We start from the raw sequence: 15,726 nt of genomic DNA, 5'->3' as shown, positions 1-15,726 counted from the left end.
AGAAGTTTGTAGGCACCAAACTACCAGAGCCTTCAAGGGAAAAATGAAAAGGCTTGTCAGTGCTAGACCAGAGGGGACTTTTCAGAGAAATCCCACTCTGAGACAAAACCCCTGGGAGTACAATCCAAATTATACCAGACAGGCCCAACAGGAGAAAGCAAAGAGGCAATTTAGATAAAAGTGAGGGATAGGAGGAAAGGAAGTGCATTTTACAAAGTATAATGGCATATAATTTTTTTTGAAAATAACAGAAGAGAGAGCTCTAGAGACACTGAAGACTCTAGAAAAGATAGCCTGGTGTACTTTTCCATGATAAAAGTCAATTTAACAAACATATTTAGAGCAATAGAAAAAAGTGGGTTGGAATCACATGTAAAGATACCATAAGAAAAAAAGAGAATAGAGAGCAAAGTAATATTCCTACAATAATAACAGCATATTAGAAAGACATGACTTCAAAATAAATAAAAACTATAGCCCAATTATTCAAAATGAACTAAAAGAAATAAAGAAAATGATATAAGCTATGATAAATTTTAGAAAGACTTCTAAATGAGTCATTTGGAGAGAAGAAATTCTATAGAAGATAAGTGAGAAAATTCAGGAAAGGGTTGGAAATAAGTTTTTAAAATCATTTCAGAAATTAAGAGCAAACTAGAAAAAAAACCAAGAATGTATTAATACAAAAGTTAATGCATTAAAAGAAATATAAAAAATAGAATGAGGGAAAATTTTAAGTGAAATGTTAATAAATAATGGATTTTATAAGCAAAAAGAAGTAAAAGAGATTTAAAGAGATAGGCAATAAGATGGAGAATATGTTTAATAAACCTTACGCAAGGAAATAAACAATAGAAAAACACTGGAAATTATAACTCTAGTACAATTTCTTAAAATGACTAGAAAATATATATTAAAAGATTATACTTCAACAGTAGGAAAATACTCTCAGAATGGATATTAAGCATATTTTTATAAAAATGTTAAACAAAATCAGTTCTGGGGAAAGAAAATCAAATTGTTATTAATTTTTGGACAGCAATTCTTTACGCCAGAAAATAATATAGTAACATTTAATGGGCTTCCCTGGTGGCTCAGATGGTAAAGACTCTCCCTGCAATGCTGGAGACCCAGGTTCAATCCCTGGGTCAGGAAGATTCCCTGGAGAAGGGAATGGCAACCCACTCCAGTATTCTTGTCTGGAGAATTCAATGGACAGAGGGGCCTGGCAGGCTATAGTCCATGGGCTTGCAAAGAGTTGGACATGACTAAGCAACAACTTACACACAACATATTTAATATACTCAAGGAAAGAAAATATGAGTTAAGGATATTATATTCAATCTTTAACATGAAGATTATAAAAATAAAACTTATTAAAAGTCATACAAGAGCTCAGGGAATACTGCCCTATGAGCACCCAACAGAATATACTTCAAACTGAAGAGACATTTACATAAAGGCTGAGGGTAAGTGTTGAATATGTATTTACCTTTAGCACGAAGAATAAATAATTATTATAAGTGAGTAGTAATGAATATATATTTTTAAATGAAGATACAATAAAAGTGTCAAAAACAGGGTTGGGTGGGTATTGAGGGACCTCTTGTTTTGGGACCATGAAGAGGTCAGTGAAAAAAAGATACATATAAAACTGAGCAAATGTGTTAAAAATCAGCATTTTCAGGGCCCTGGAAATTGGCCAAAGACAAACATTTAATTGATAAACATTTCTTCTTTGACAAGCCACCAGAGCTTCAGTAAGAACAGTAGGAGTCTTCAGCCTGCTTGCTTTGGGATCCTTCCATCACTTTTCTCTGGAGAAGGCAATGGCACCCCACTCCAGTACTCTTGCCTGGAGATTCCCATGGACGGAGGAGCCTGCTAGGTTGCAGTCCATGGGGTCACCAAGAGTCGGACACGAATGAGCGACTTCACTTTCCCTTTTCACTTTCATGCATTGGAGAAGGAAATGGCAACCCACTCCAGTGTTCTTGCCTGGAGAATCCCAGGGACAGAGAGCCTAGTAGGCTGCTGTTCATGGGGTCGCACAGAGTTGGACACGACTGAAGCGACTTAGCAGCAGCAGCAGCATCACCTTTCTCAACTAGGTCAGGGAGAAAGGTCATTTCACCATCTTAGAGCTGGCTACAAAACCCAGCAGCTTTACTTCCAAAAGGGACAGACTTAAGTTAGGTCTGAGCGTGATAATCCTTCACATTGTCAGCTAGCAAGGATAAACTTCGTAGCCAACAGAAAAAAACTGAGGCTTGGTTAGCCTGGGTGTGCAGTCCCAGTGGGGTGAGTGGCAGACCAGACAGAGATTCTAGAAATCAGAGAGTCATAAAAGAGCTGACATAAATTCTTTACACATCCCAGGCTGACTGGGAAAAACATACATGATAAGGGGATCTGAGAGCTCAGTGAAAAGTGGAGGCCAAGGGAGGTATTGCTGTCACAACTTTGAACGCAGTCTCTAATCCCCTCCCATACAGACGTCTATGTGTAGAGGGTGGAAGCCTATTGGGCTTGAGGTATTTGAGCACAATTTTTACCAAATTCATTTGTGGACCAACAAAGGGAATTTGACAATGTATGTGCAATTCCCTGGAAACAAAACTAAAGACATAAGAATTATAGTGAAAAGCTAAGCAGAGGTATAAGTGTACAGCCAAAAGAGAGAGATTTTTGCAATTTAAATATGAGTAAGTTATTAAAAATTTTAAAAACCCACAGAATCTAGAGTTGTCATGTTATTATTTTTTTAAATGTTTAGCTTTCAACGACAACAACAAAATGATGATGTATGAAGGAAACAAGAAAGTGTGACCCATACTGAAGAAAAAAGTGGTTCATTGAAATTCACTGAGTAGACCATACATTAGATTTAACAGACTTTAAAGCAGCTATTAAAAGTATGTTCAAAGGATTAAAGCAAAATATGGTGACAATGATTCAATACATAGGGAATTTTAGTGAAGATAAAAAGAAACAGATGATTATTCCAGAGTTTAAAAGTCAATAATAAAAATTAAAAAATTCACTGGAGATTCTCAACAGCCAATTTGAGATGGCAGAAGAAAAAAGAAAACAGCATACCTAAATAATGATTAATATAAATTACCTAATCTGAAGAACAGAGAGAAAAGATCGAAGGAAAACAGTTTCAGAACCATATAGGACAAATCAAATGTTCTAACATATATGTAATTAGACTCATAGAAGGAGAGATGAAACAGAGGAGGGCAGAACAAATATTTGAAGAAACAAAAGCCAAAAACTTTATATTTGATTTTTTAAAAATTTCTCCAAATTAATCTACACATTCAAGAACTTTAAAACCTAAGTAACACAAATATAAGCAAATACCCACCTAAGCATATCATAATCAAACTGCCAAAAGCCAAAGCAAAGAGAAAATTATGAAAGCAATCAGCAAGGAAAAAATCTCAAACTTATCACACGTATGGACCAATAACAGAATCAATGGCTCATGTCTCACTGGAAACAATGAAGATCAGAGACATGTTCAAAATACTGAAAGAAGAAACAGTCCACTAAGAATTTTACACTTAGTGAAACTAACGTTCAAAAATAAAAATGAGAAAAAAAGACAAAACAATTCATGGCAAGTAGATTTTTCTTATGTGAAATTCTAAACTATGGCCCTCAGGCTGAAAGGAAATGATACCAAATAGTAACTTCTCTCCATGGGATGAAATGAAGAGCATATGAAATGGTAACTATATGGGTCAATATAAGGTTTTATATATATTTTATTTTTTTCTTCTCAGTTTTTTTTAAGAACATGAAATTCTTCAAATCATTAATTATAGCACTGTTCTGTTGGGTCTGTTATATGAGATCGTTCATGTGCCTGTTTTTTTGTCTACTTTTTCTCTTTTTTTCACAACTTACTCTAGCACATCCCTTCCTTTTGTTATTATTGTCATTAACAGCACAATATGTCTTCTTTATATACGTAATACATATAATAAACTGCATACATAGAAAAATAGAAACATTGGAGTTAACAATAAGGATATTAAAATAGCTTTTTAACATATTCAAGAATAGAAAAAAAGATAAAGGGAATAGATGAAAAGATGAACAAGTTCATCAAAGAATTAAAAGTCTATCAAAAACAATAACTGTAAAATATAATATCAGAAATTAAGAATGAATTTGATGAGATTGAAAAATTACTGTGTATCAAGAAAAACACTATTTGTTAAGTGTTAAATACGTCAATAGAAAATTTCCAAACTGAACCACAAAGAGGAAAAGAAGTAGGAAATACCAAAAAAGTACTAGAAATAATAAAAATATGTTTTGATATAATATTTAACACTAGAAACTTAACATCAAAAGTTTAAATACTAATTTTAAAAACATAGAAGTGTTAGAAATAAAGAGTGAATTTCTGTATAATCTAGGAATGGGGAAAATTTTTCTTAAGTATGACTCAAAATTAGAACCATTAAGGAAAAAGTGATAGATTTTATTTCAAAAAGTAAGAATTATGCTGCACTGGAAACAATACCATAAGAAAGTATGGATAGATGAAAAACTGAGAAAATATTTGCAATTAATATCACAAAAGGTTAATAGATTTTATATATAGTATATTTTCAGCCTAATAACGATAATAACGATAATGAATTAAAAGTCACTAATATGCTTAAGTTCATATAGATTCTTGATACTGAACACAAATACTTATTTGTCACCTAAAAATGCTAGTGAACAAACTCATTTTTAAAACTGGTAAAGGGAAAGAATCAAGTGTCTTTTCTGTGTTTTTTTTTTTAACAAATTGTATATCTAATAAACAATTGGTTCATGAGAGGAAGTTTCTCTTTATAAGAACATTTCAGCTGATAAATGAAGGAATGAAAAATTAGAACATCACTATCCAGCAGCCAATAATGAATGAATGGATCTAAGGCAATACCCATCAATGGCTGTTAACATCACACAACCAGACATTATATAGTGCTGATGTAACTACACAACATCATCTATGAAATATTCTTACCAGAAGATAAAAATAAATGTGATCAAATATGTATACCTAACTAAAAGGTGAAAGAAGAACATGGAGATACCATGAGATGTAAAAGCAAAATCCAGGCTGTGGGTAATTATACAAGACAAATAATCAAATTTGCTCAACAGATGCACTGGCAAAGAAAAATAAGAAATGTCAGACAGCCTTCAGATTAAAAGAGAATAGACTGGTCAGAGGCAGGGGGTGGGAAGTGGGCAAAATGAATGAAGATGATAAAAAGGTGTAAAGTTCCAGTTACAAGATAGATAAATTCTGCAGATGTTATGTAGAGCATAGTGATTAAAGTGAAAAACCATACCTCATGTTTAAAAGTTGCTACAGAAAGTACATCTTAAAGGTCTTCATCATAAAAAAAAAAAATTTGTAACTGTGTGAGGCGATGGATGTTAACTGAACTTACTGTGATGATCACTTCACACACACACACACACACACACACACACACACATAAGATCATCATGTTGTATACCTAAAGTGAATACAAAGTTACATGTCAATTATATCTCAATGAAACTGGGGAAAAAGGTTGAAGAATGAATTATGCCTTTAGGCAGGGTAACAGCATGCAGTTAGACTAAGATTTTCAAGATTATATATCAAGATTATTCCTTTCTATTACCAGTACTACCCCTCTGTTATTATAGTCTATACTACTTTATTCCCACACCTCCTCCTCCTTCTACCATTCCTCCTTTTTCTCCTACTAATGCTTCTAAAAGCATGAATACCCCTCCCCCCTAAGACTTTTGCTGTAATCTGGGAAATTAAAGCCACATGTGTATGTCCTAAAAACTATGTATTTTAAACGCATTAGTCTTAATAGTCTGAAGCATTGTGTGATCCAATAGCATCAAATGAAGGAAACCTGGATTACAATCAACCAAGGCTTGACTCAAAGAATTGTGTTTCTTGGAATAAATCAAATGCTAATCTAAAAGGAAGCTCTGTCAAATGAAAATGAAAAAAGAAGCAAATGCCAAACAGTGTGTAACATTTCTGCCCTCTTCCACAGCCTCAGAGCACTAGTTCATACAAAGGAACAGGTACAGTTAGAAGAGTCCCTTCTCAGCTTTTCTCTCAAAGCATTTTCCCTCAGCTTCTCAGCTTTTCCCTCAAAGGCTCCAGGAACGTGGGCAGGTGGGCAGGCTTCACACTGTTTTGTGAACAGCCAGGGAGGAGACTGACCCCACAAATGACAGAGAGGAAACGGAAAGCGGTCACAACCACCTCTGGTCCCTCAGCATTTTCATATTTAGATTCTTACACACCACTTCAATTTGTATTTGTTCACCTACTGCCCATACTTGCACTCATGTGTGCTTTGCCGACCCAACCAACCTGTTGAAGGTCTCCCAGGGATGTGAGAGGGAAGTGGCACAAGTGAGAGGAGAAGTGAGCAAATTGCCAACAAAGGTTCATCTAGTCAAGGCTATGGTTTTTCCTTTGGTCATGTATGGATGTTAGAGTTGGACTGTGAAGAAGGCTGAGCGCCGAAGAATTAATGCTTTTGAACTGTGGTGTTGGAGAAGACTCTTGAGAGTCCCTTGGACTGCAAGGAGATCCAACCAGTCCATTCTGAAGGAGATCAGCCCTGGGATTTCTTTGAAGGGAATGATGCTGAGGCTGAAGCTCCAGTACTTTGGTCACCTCATGCGAAGAGTTGACTCATTGGAAAAGACTCTGACGCTGGGAGGGATGGGGGGCAGGAGGAGAAGGGGCCGACAGAGGATGAGATGGCTGGATGGCATCACTAACTCGATGGACATGAGTCTGAGGGAACTCCGGGAGTTGGTGATGGACAGGGAGGCCTGGCGTGCTGCGATTCATGGGGTCGCAAAGAGTCGGACACGACTGAGCGACTGATCTGATCTGATCTGGGGGAATTTGACAGGGCTTTTGAGTAACAAGAGGCCCCATCTAAGTATCTGTCCCTTAGAAACCTAAGGCTCAAATACCAGGCTCACATCTTTGATCAGGTGGCACTAGTGGTAAAAAGCCTCCTCGCCAATGAAGGAGATGTAAGAGATGTAAGAGACAACTGGTTCAGTCCCAGGAGGAAATGGCAACCCTCTCCAGTATTTTTGCCTGGGAAATCCCATGGACAGAGGAGCCTGATGGGCTACAGTCCATGGAATTGAAAAGAGTCAGACACAACTGAGGGACTGAGCACACGCATCTTTGATCACTGCATGGTGAAAGAGTACCCCCCCCCCCCCGCCTTTTTTTTTCTTTCCTATTTTTCTCCCTTTATACCCAGATACACAGCACCAGAACATTTTTTTAACACTGATGCCATTTTCCTCCTCTCTGGTCCAGCTGATGAACAGCAAATTATAATCAGACAATTGGGAACTGACAAGCACAAAGCATGTATACATGACTTCTCTCTTCCCAGTGATTTGCTGTTTTTAGCAGCTAGAAGCTTGGCCCTTTAAGAAATACATTTCCCCTCCAAGACAGCACCACTCTCCTTTCTGAATGACACAGTATCTCCTTTCCATTGGCTGTCTTTATGTCGAGTCATTCCCACCTCCTATTTCCTATCCATGTTGTCAATTCTCCATGGAATAAACATTAGGTTCTCAGATATATAGCAGCATAGTTTACAGTTCTAAGAAGAAGATAAAAAAATCTTTGTCTAAAGTGAAGTTCAACATGTACTTGTGCTAAAGTATGGCAAATGTTCTGTTGGGCTCCATATTAAAGAAAAGAAAGAAAGAAAGAAAGTGAAATCGTTCAGTCCTGTCTGACTCTTTGCGACCCCATGGACTGTAGCCTACCAGGAATTTTCCAGGCAAGAATACTGGAGTGGGTTGCCATTTCCTTCTCCAGAGGGTCTTGCCAACCCAGGGATCGAACCTGGGTCTCCTACATTGCAGGCAAACGCTTTACCATCTGAGCCACCCTTATTAGGCAAATACAAAAAGAGAGGGGGATGGACTAATTTTTTAATAAGACTTGAGAAATAGAGCTCACTCATTATGATTATATTTACTATTCATAATAAAAACTACCACTTTCCAAACTCTTACTCTTTGGCAGGAACTATGCTAAGTGTTTTACAGCGATTACCTCATCTAATCATCAAAATCATGGTACCTATGAAGGAGGTCCTATAATTATCTGTATGTGTTACATTAGGAAACAGAAACTTAGGGACTTAGAATAAGATGGTAAAGATGAAATATATAATGAATGAAAGAGCCAACATTCAAATCCAGACTGCTGCTGCTACTGCTGCTAAGTCACTTCAGTCGTGTCCGACTCTGTGCAATCCCAGAGACGGCAGCCCACCAGGCTCTGCCGTCCCTGGGATTCTCCAGGCAAGAACACTGACTGGACTGTGTTGCCATTTCCTTCTCCAATGCAGGAAAGTGAAAAGTGAAAGTGAAGTCGCTCAGTCGTGTCCGACTCTTAGTGACTCCCTCGACTGCAGCCCACCAGGCTCCTCCGTCCATGGGATTTTCCAGGCAAGAGTACTGGAGTGGGGTGCTGTTGTCTTCTCCTCAAATCCAGACTACCTAACTCCAAAATATATATTATGCAGATAAACTCTATACAGATCTTCTCATTTCTCTTCATTCTACCTTATCACCCCAATCCATCCCCAAATGAAGTATTTTTCCTGGAAAACAGCAATGGGAATTGGGGCACTGTTAAGGCAGAGGTAGAGGAGGTCCTGCTCTGTAGCTGGACTGCCGACACCATGGTCTTATCTCTTGATGAGAAGTGGAGAGGAGATAATAAATCCATGTGTGTTGTTTGTCCTGGGCAGCTCCTTGCCTTATTTAAGCATGGCCTTTGTGAGTTAGTTTTTGTTGTGTTTTTTTCCTTATACCACCAGGTCACTTTGCCCCTAAGTTAAAACATTCCATTTTGTATGCATTTGCCATTTGTTGACTTTCGTTTTCATTTTTTCCACTAGTATAGAGATCATTTACTTTAGGACCAACTAATTTAGGGTAGCCATTATTATCATCATTTTCCAGATGGGCTCAGACAGCATACATGCCAATCCCCAGGTGAAATTCAGTTCCAGCCAGAAAGGAATTAGAACTTCAACCTAGGAGTCCTGCCTCCAAAGGTGGCCCTATAAAGCAAGTATGAGTGAATGCTACACATTCAGCAGCCTCCTTGGTACTTTTCCCTGCCTTATAAGAAATATATCCAAAGCCACTTTGATAAATTCCCCCCACAAATCTGCTATGATCCCTTAGTCTCCCATCTTGGTGAATGGCACCACCGTTCAGGTGTACATGCCAGACACATGCATGTTTTCTCTCTCCTTCACTCACACTGCCATTGTCCTGCTGCTACTGCTAAGTCACTTCAGTCATGTCCGACTCTGTGTGACCCCATAGACGACAGCCCACCAGGCTCCCCCATCCCTGGGATTCTCCAGGCAAGAACACTGGAGTGGGTTGCCATTGCCTTCTCCAATGCATGAAAGTGAAAAGTGAAAGTAAAGTCGCTCAGTCGTGCCCGACTCTTAGTGACCCCATGGACTGAAGCCTACCAGGCTCCTCCATCCATGGGATTTTCCAGGCAAGAGTACTGGAGTGGGGTGCCATTGCCATTGTCCTAGATCCACTCTATTATGAAGTCCTACCTGTTTAATGCCCAAAGCATCAAATTTGTCATCTTCTTTCTATATCTATCCAAACAACCACTCTGTCTCCTCTGCATTACTTTACTGGGGTTGTTCCCTTAGTTCTCTCCACCTTTTCTTCTCATCCCCTTTCACTTCATTCTCATACTGGTGCTGGTGAAGCCAGCACCATCTTTTCATAACATAAATTCAATCAGGCTTTAAATGTTATGCCATCCTTTGGATGAAAATACTTCGATGTCTTCCCAAGGTGCTTAGATAAATATCAAAGCCTTGAACATGGTTGACAAGGTTCAGTATGATCTGGTCCTTACTGTATTTCCCACTTCATCCCTTAATTCTGCACTGCAGTCCCACTGGCATTTCCCCATGTCCTCAAACACTGCATAGCCCTTCACAACAGCAGTTTCCTGTCTCTGGATCCGTCATAAATCTCCCGCCTCCCAAATAGTGTTAATATCTACACAGTCTTCAGACCTTGGCTCAGGTGCCATTTTCTCAGAGTCCATTTCCGTGGCTTCTATCACATACTCTCACAAAACCACTCTAGCCTTTATCACTTATCACTGCTTCAATTTAACATTTATTCATGGCATTATTTGATCAATTTCTGTCTTCATTTCCAGGCAATACCTCTTTCCACTCAATCTTTCTGTACTTAGGCACTGTGCCTGGCACACGGCTGGCTCAGAATAGATACTTGTTGAAAGCTGAATGCTTTCAACACATGCTTCCTTCCCACTTGCAGTCATACTTACCATTTGTCTGGATCTTTAGGCTGTAGATTTTCGTCTGAATGCCCTCTGGATACAGAGTGAAGCTACACTCATACTTCCCGGTGGTCGAGGAGGAAACATTCCTCAAGAACAGAGTCCACTCAAACACATTCCCAGGAGGTTCTCTGAAAGCCACCAGTGATCTACAGGCACTCTTGCTATCACAGTAGAAGCCATGTTGGGGATGATAAACTGCAAGCAAGTCCACCTTATCAGTGACCTTGGACCACTGCATCTGCACCAAGATGCCTTTCTTCTGTGTTTGGCAGGTCAGGTTGACATCAGAGCCAGGTGAAGCGTAAACGTGTTCTTCTGCACCAAATGTTTCTTCCACTACTCCTGAAAAGGAAGGGTGTGAGCCATCAGTTTGCATGATTCACAGAGAGGAATTCCTTGGTGAAAGACCTTGGTTACTCTGGTAAGCAACTGAGGGAGCAGCTGGAACTTTCTTTCCTGGCTGCCTTAGCATTTGGAGGGAACTTGTGCCAGATTCAGAGAGAGAAGCATAAAACTCAAACAGAAATGAGAAGACATTTGCTTAAAGACACTAGAAGAAGTTAGTAAAATTTGAATATCTCTTGGTCTATTGGTCTGTCCAAAACACAACTTAAGGTCTCTGAATACCTATGAAAAAAATTAAGCCTATTTGAAGATTGAAGTCCACTAGTAAATTTATTATGACAGCTATTCCTACAATGAATATAATTGGCTTTTTTGTTTATGAGTTAATAGCACATAACACACAATAACACCAAATATTATTTTCTGAAGCTGAAAAGTAACTAATGAGCATATAACAATTTTAAAAAATACATGTTTACAGGTGGCTTTTACATATAGGTTATCTTGTTTAATCCTCCACACACATCAAAGCGTAATGCTGTTAACACTATTCATCAAAGAGGAAACTAAGGCACAGAGAGACTAAGTGATTTGCTTAAAGTCACACTTCAGTGAAAGAACATGAATTCAGTTGTCTAGGGTCTGCACTCTTTCTATAACCTTCAGGACCTTCAAACTCCCTTCCAAATTGGTTGAGAAGAATAAGAAATTTGACATTCAATATAAGAGAGTCAAAAGGGCCATCATCTCCCTATAGTTAGGATTTCTGAGGTAAAAAGGGGGAAAACGGTGGTAGAGGTTTCCACTAAAAACAAACCATTGAGCAGCATCATCTATAATCAACCCTGAGATACTAGACATGAAAGAAGATTCCCTCTCATCAGTTCTTTGACCAAATGGTACAAGACACTTCAGACATGTTAAGCCTTTGACATGCCTTTCATAGTAGGTCTCAGTTTTAGAATTAACATGGAATACTGTTTCAGGCATGATCTATTATTGTGACAAGTACCACTGAAGCTCACAAAGGAAAAAGATAAAAAGATGACAAGCAACTGAGAAAAAACCAGGCTCTCAAAGGTAAAAAGGGGACAAATGGGAATTACTACACTTTTATGGATGCAGAAGTTTGGGTAGGCAGAGGTTAGTGCAGTTTAATGTAGCTGCCTGTAAGCTCGGCTTTGCCTGATAATACACCTCTTATCCTATCTAAAGCATTATATTCCAATGTCTCCTTTGATTTAGAAATCCTCTTTAAAATCTTTGTAGCTATATCTGAAAAGCACAGTTAATTCTTAAGACACTCAGGCTCACAGTAATACCCTCATGTTAGGGAATGCAGAATGAACCTTTCTTCCTGCTATTTTAAACAGGCCCTTTAGGCGCTGGTCCCTGCTGTCACAAGGAGTCTACTTTGTCTTCCAGGTCCATACCTATACATGCCTCATTAAAATTCAGCATATGTTCAACTCCCAAAGATCTGAGTATTTGGAGGAGAAATGCTTGTTAAATCCAAAAGAGAAAGTATTTGAGAGAGAGAAAAAGTTGAGCAAGAAGCTCTGAGCCTTGATGGCATTGTGATTTTTTCTTTTTTTTTAAAGTGTTCTGGAGTTGTTCTGACAACCACTTGGAGAGCATTTCATTTTCAAGAAGCATAGTTTTCCAGTTACTCCAGAGACCCTCTTAGGAAGGAAATGGGTGAAAATGTCTCAGAGCAGTGGCACAAACCACCCATTCCTTTCTTGTTTTTAGTGCTCATTTGTAATCATTTCTAGATCCTTACATCTCTCTGAGAGCTGCCACTTAAATACATAACTGAAAACTTTAGTAACAATCTGCCTTTGGTGATCAATTCCAGCAGTAGTCACAAGGCATTTTCAATGACCAGAGGCCCCGTTCCCTCCCTAAAGCAGCCAGTGTGACAAGAAAGGACAACCAGAAGCCTTACCCCTGACCAAATGCATCTGGATGATGGAATAGACAGCACAGTATGTCCATTTTTTCTCCATTGTCTCCTGAAGGCCTCACACCAGCATTTTCATAATGATCACGGAAGTCAATAGACACCTTTAACTAAGAAAACTCCAGACACCCTATTCGTGCTGAAAAACCCCACACCCACCACACGCCTGTGTCTGTTTATCACTTGGCAAGACCCCAGGAAATGAGACGTCAACAGGAAAGTAATGTGGTTCACAGCTAAGTATAACCTTCAACAGAACAATGTTGAAATTGTTCTCTGAAGTCTTGTGCATCACCTTCGTTAAAAGCATTTTCAGTATCCAAAGATTCTCTCCTTCAGGATCTCTGTGTCAGTCAAACTGCTTCTAAAATCCAAACAAAGGAAATCATGCAGAGCAGTTCATAATGTGCTTTTCATGCATTTCTTTGCAAGAGCACAAAGTCGTTTAACAAATGTGAGCTCACCGTCTTTCATAATAGTCTTTCTATTCAATTTTAAAATATGTTTTCTTTCCAGAATTACTTCAGGGTGAAAGGACAAAGAATTAACACATTTAATTTTAATAAAATCTGAAAAGTAACAGAGGTCAGCTCCTGCTAGGAAACGGAATTTTAACATCTCCTTTCTTTCAGGGAAACCCACATTCCCTGAAGGTGGAGAAGTGAAGGCTCCTTTTCCACTCCATCCAGGACAGGCTGGTGGTCAGGGAGGAAAGTCTCCCACCATGAGGGCAGGAGGTCTGCTTTGATGATGACAGAAAAGCATGTCTGTGCTTCAGCAAACACCATACAGAAACAGAGAAAAAAAATCAGAATCCAAAGGCCGAGTATCTCCCACCTCAACTGGCTCCCAGGCCTGTTAACATCCACCCACTAACTTCCATTTACAGAGGACAGAGACTAGATTTCAGGGAAATGACTCCTTGGTAAAGACGTGTGGTTTTTCACAGAAGGACATGATGACTGTTCCCTGCCAGATACAACTGTACTGGGTTTCTAGCTTGGGGTAAAATAGGATGTCTTTACCTTCCAACATTAAGAAATGTTAGGCTGGAATTACAGAATGAGTTTAATGAACCTAGAATAAAAATTATACCATCTTATGAACAATTGGTGAAATATTCTGTGACCCTAATCTGATTACTGAAATGTAGGAAACACCCAGCAAGCCTAAAGACAAATGAGGAGGCTGAGTTGTGTTCTTAATGGTTTCTCTTTTGAGGTCAGGCGGAGATAATTCTGACTAGGTTGTCATCAAGTATCCTATTATTATGCATGTACTGATCTGTCCCATGCAAGGATTTAGGGGGATATGGATGATGCTAAGATATAGAGCATCACTCCTGCCATTCAGGAGATTTTAGAATTACCTGGGAGAAGAGATTTTTCACATGATGAAATAGGGCTACTGTCTTCCTGGACGTCCAGGCTACCCCCTACAGCACCACTACAAACATTTGCTATGACGACTGTCATACTTACTCATTACTACTCAGCTAATGATGTTTCCTGCAAAGGCCAGACAACAGAGTTACTGATTTCCTAGTCCAGGACTCCCAGACTTCTATTCTTACTCCCCACTCTCAACTCATCAGTAAGTCTCAGGTCCCTGGAGTTGTTGGGTCAGGTGGGGCTGACAGGTATTTTCAGGGAGGGATAGGGAGTTAAAAGTCTTTGAATGAAAGGCAGGAAGAAATATAACTGATCTTGATGCCTTCATCTCTGCCCTTTTTCTCCTAGAAATTCCAGTAAATCACAGTGATGGAGTATAGTAGCAAAAACAGAAAATACAGTACGAAGACCCTGATCTGTAGGGTAGTGTCCCTATTAAACTGAGACGCATTACAAGCCTGGGGAGGGATTTCAGCTACCTGCTCTACTTTTCATATTAAGAGAAATCTACCTAACTGGATGCCAATAAGAATCTAAATTTATTGAATTCTCTAAGAAAAATATCCTCCCCTTAATGTTTCTAGAGGTCTCCTATCTCTTAATGTTGTAAAGTGAAGCAACTCTTTAAAAAAAAATCCCTCATTCAGAAAAAGGGAAATTCTCATTTATTTTCCAGAGCTACACACTCACTGTTAATGAAATATTTGCCTCTCATTGGGGTTGGGATGCCCAGGGTTCCCATATAGTGGCTACCGGGCAAAGCTCCCTCCTGGGTGTTGTTTTATACTTCTGTGGCCCAGAGTCAACAGATTGGACAGGTTTTCCTTTAAGACTCAATCAGGCTCTAAGAGAAGAAAAATTTTGGATGCCCACAGAACATTAACTGTGCACGCCTGGCATCCGGCAGTTGCCAGCCCTGCATCAGCCCCTCCGTGGCTGTTTGCATGCAGCAGGTGGCAGCAACACCCCGCAGACCAACACTGCTAGCCCGGTGCTGGGAATTGCCCCCACCCTGCTTTTCAATCCCAGGAATATTTTCTAAAGGCCCTTTCAGCATAAGGATAGGCATTCTCTCCACTTAAAAATAACTCTTCTGTGAAGTCATGTCAATCTCTTCTATTATCGTCCCTGCTCACAAATCCCCACTGCAGTGTTTCTTCTGCTTTAGATTTGGGTCTGCTGCATATACCGAGAAAACAGAAGCAGCCAGTTTTACACACAAAAGGAAATCTTGAACTTCTTGAACTTCAGAGGCAAATTCAATTATTGACAGAGAGAAGTGGGGGCACCCATTATTTCTGCTAGAGGCAAGCCATAATTGTGTGTTTTGGACAAAGTTTTTAACTGCTTCATCTAAACATTAACCCTCAACAAGATAAGGACATTTTCAGAAATAGGAACTGAGCAAAAGATAATCTTCCTCTTGTGGTTTTCACTGAGGTTAACTCAAAATATGACTGATTAGTCTTAGATTTCACCCTTTAACTACTTACATAAAAAAACAGGAATGTGCAGTTTCTTTACCCAAATGCTTAGAACACAGTCTAATTAATGCTTCAGTCCATCAAAAAAAC

At 39.0% G+C, this 15,726-nt stretch overlaps 1 protein-coding gene across 1 annotated transcript in view; it reads right to left on the bottom strand.

Annotated features, from left to right (window-relative positions):
- CD96 (CD96 molecule) overlaps positions 1–12,841 on the bottom strand; it is a 98,595-nt gene extending 85,754 nt beyond the window's left edge. Inside the window, exons 1-2 of the mRNA XM_055570266.1 lie at positions 12,747–12,841; positions 10,439–10,795 (exon numbers count right to left, since the gene is read on the bottom strand). Coding sequence (XP_055426241.1) covers positions 10,439–10,795; positions 12,747–12,807 — 418 coding nt within the window. The 5' untranslated portion in view covers positions 12,808–12,841. The remainder of the gene's footprint in view (positions 1–10,438; positions 10,796–12,746) is intronic.
- Between the last annotated feature and the right edge of the window lie 2,885 nt (positions 12,842–15,726).

Source organism: Bubalus kerabau, chromosome 2 (assembly GCF_029407905.1).
Source record: "Bubalus kerabau isolate K-KA32 ecotype Philippines breed swamp buffalo chromosome 2, PCC_UOA_SB_1v2, whole genome shotgun sequence".
NCBI lineage: Eukaryota > Metazoa > Chordata > Mammalia > Artiodactyla > Bovidae > Bubalus > Bubalus kerabau.
This window is presented reverse-complemented; position numbering and strand designations above follow the sequence as displayed.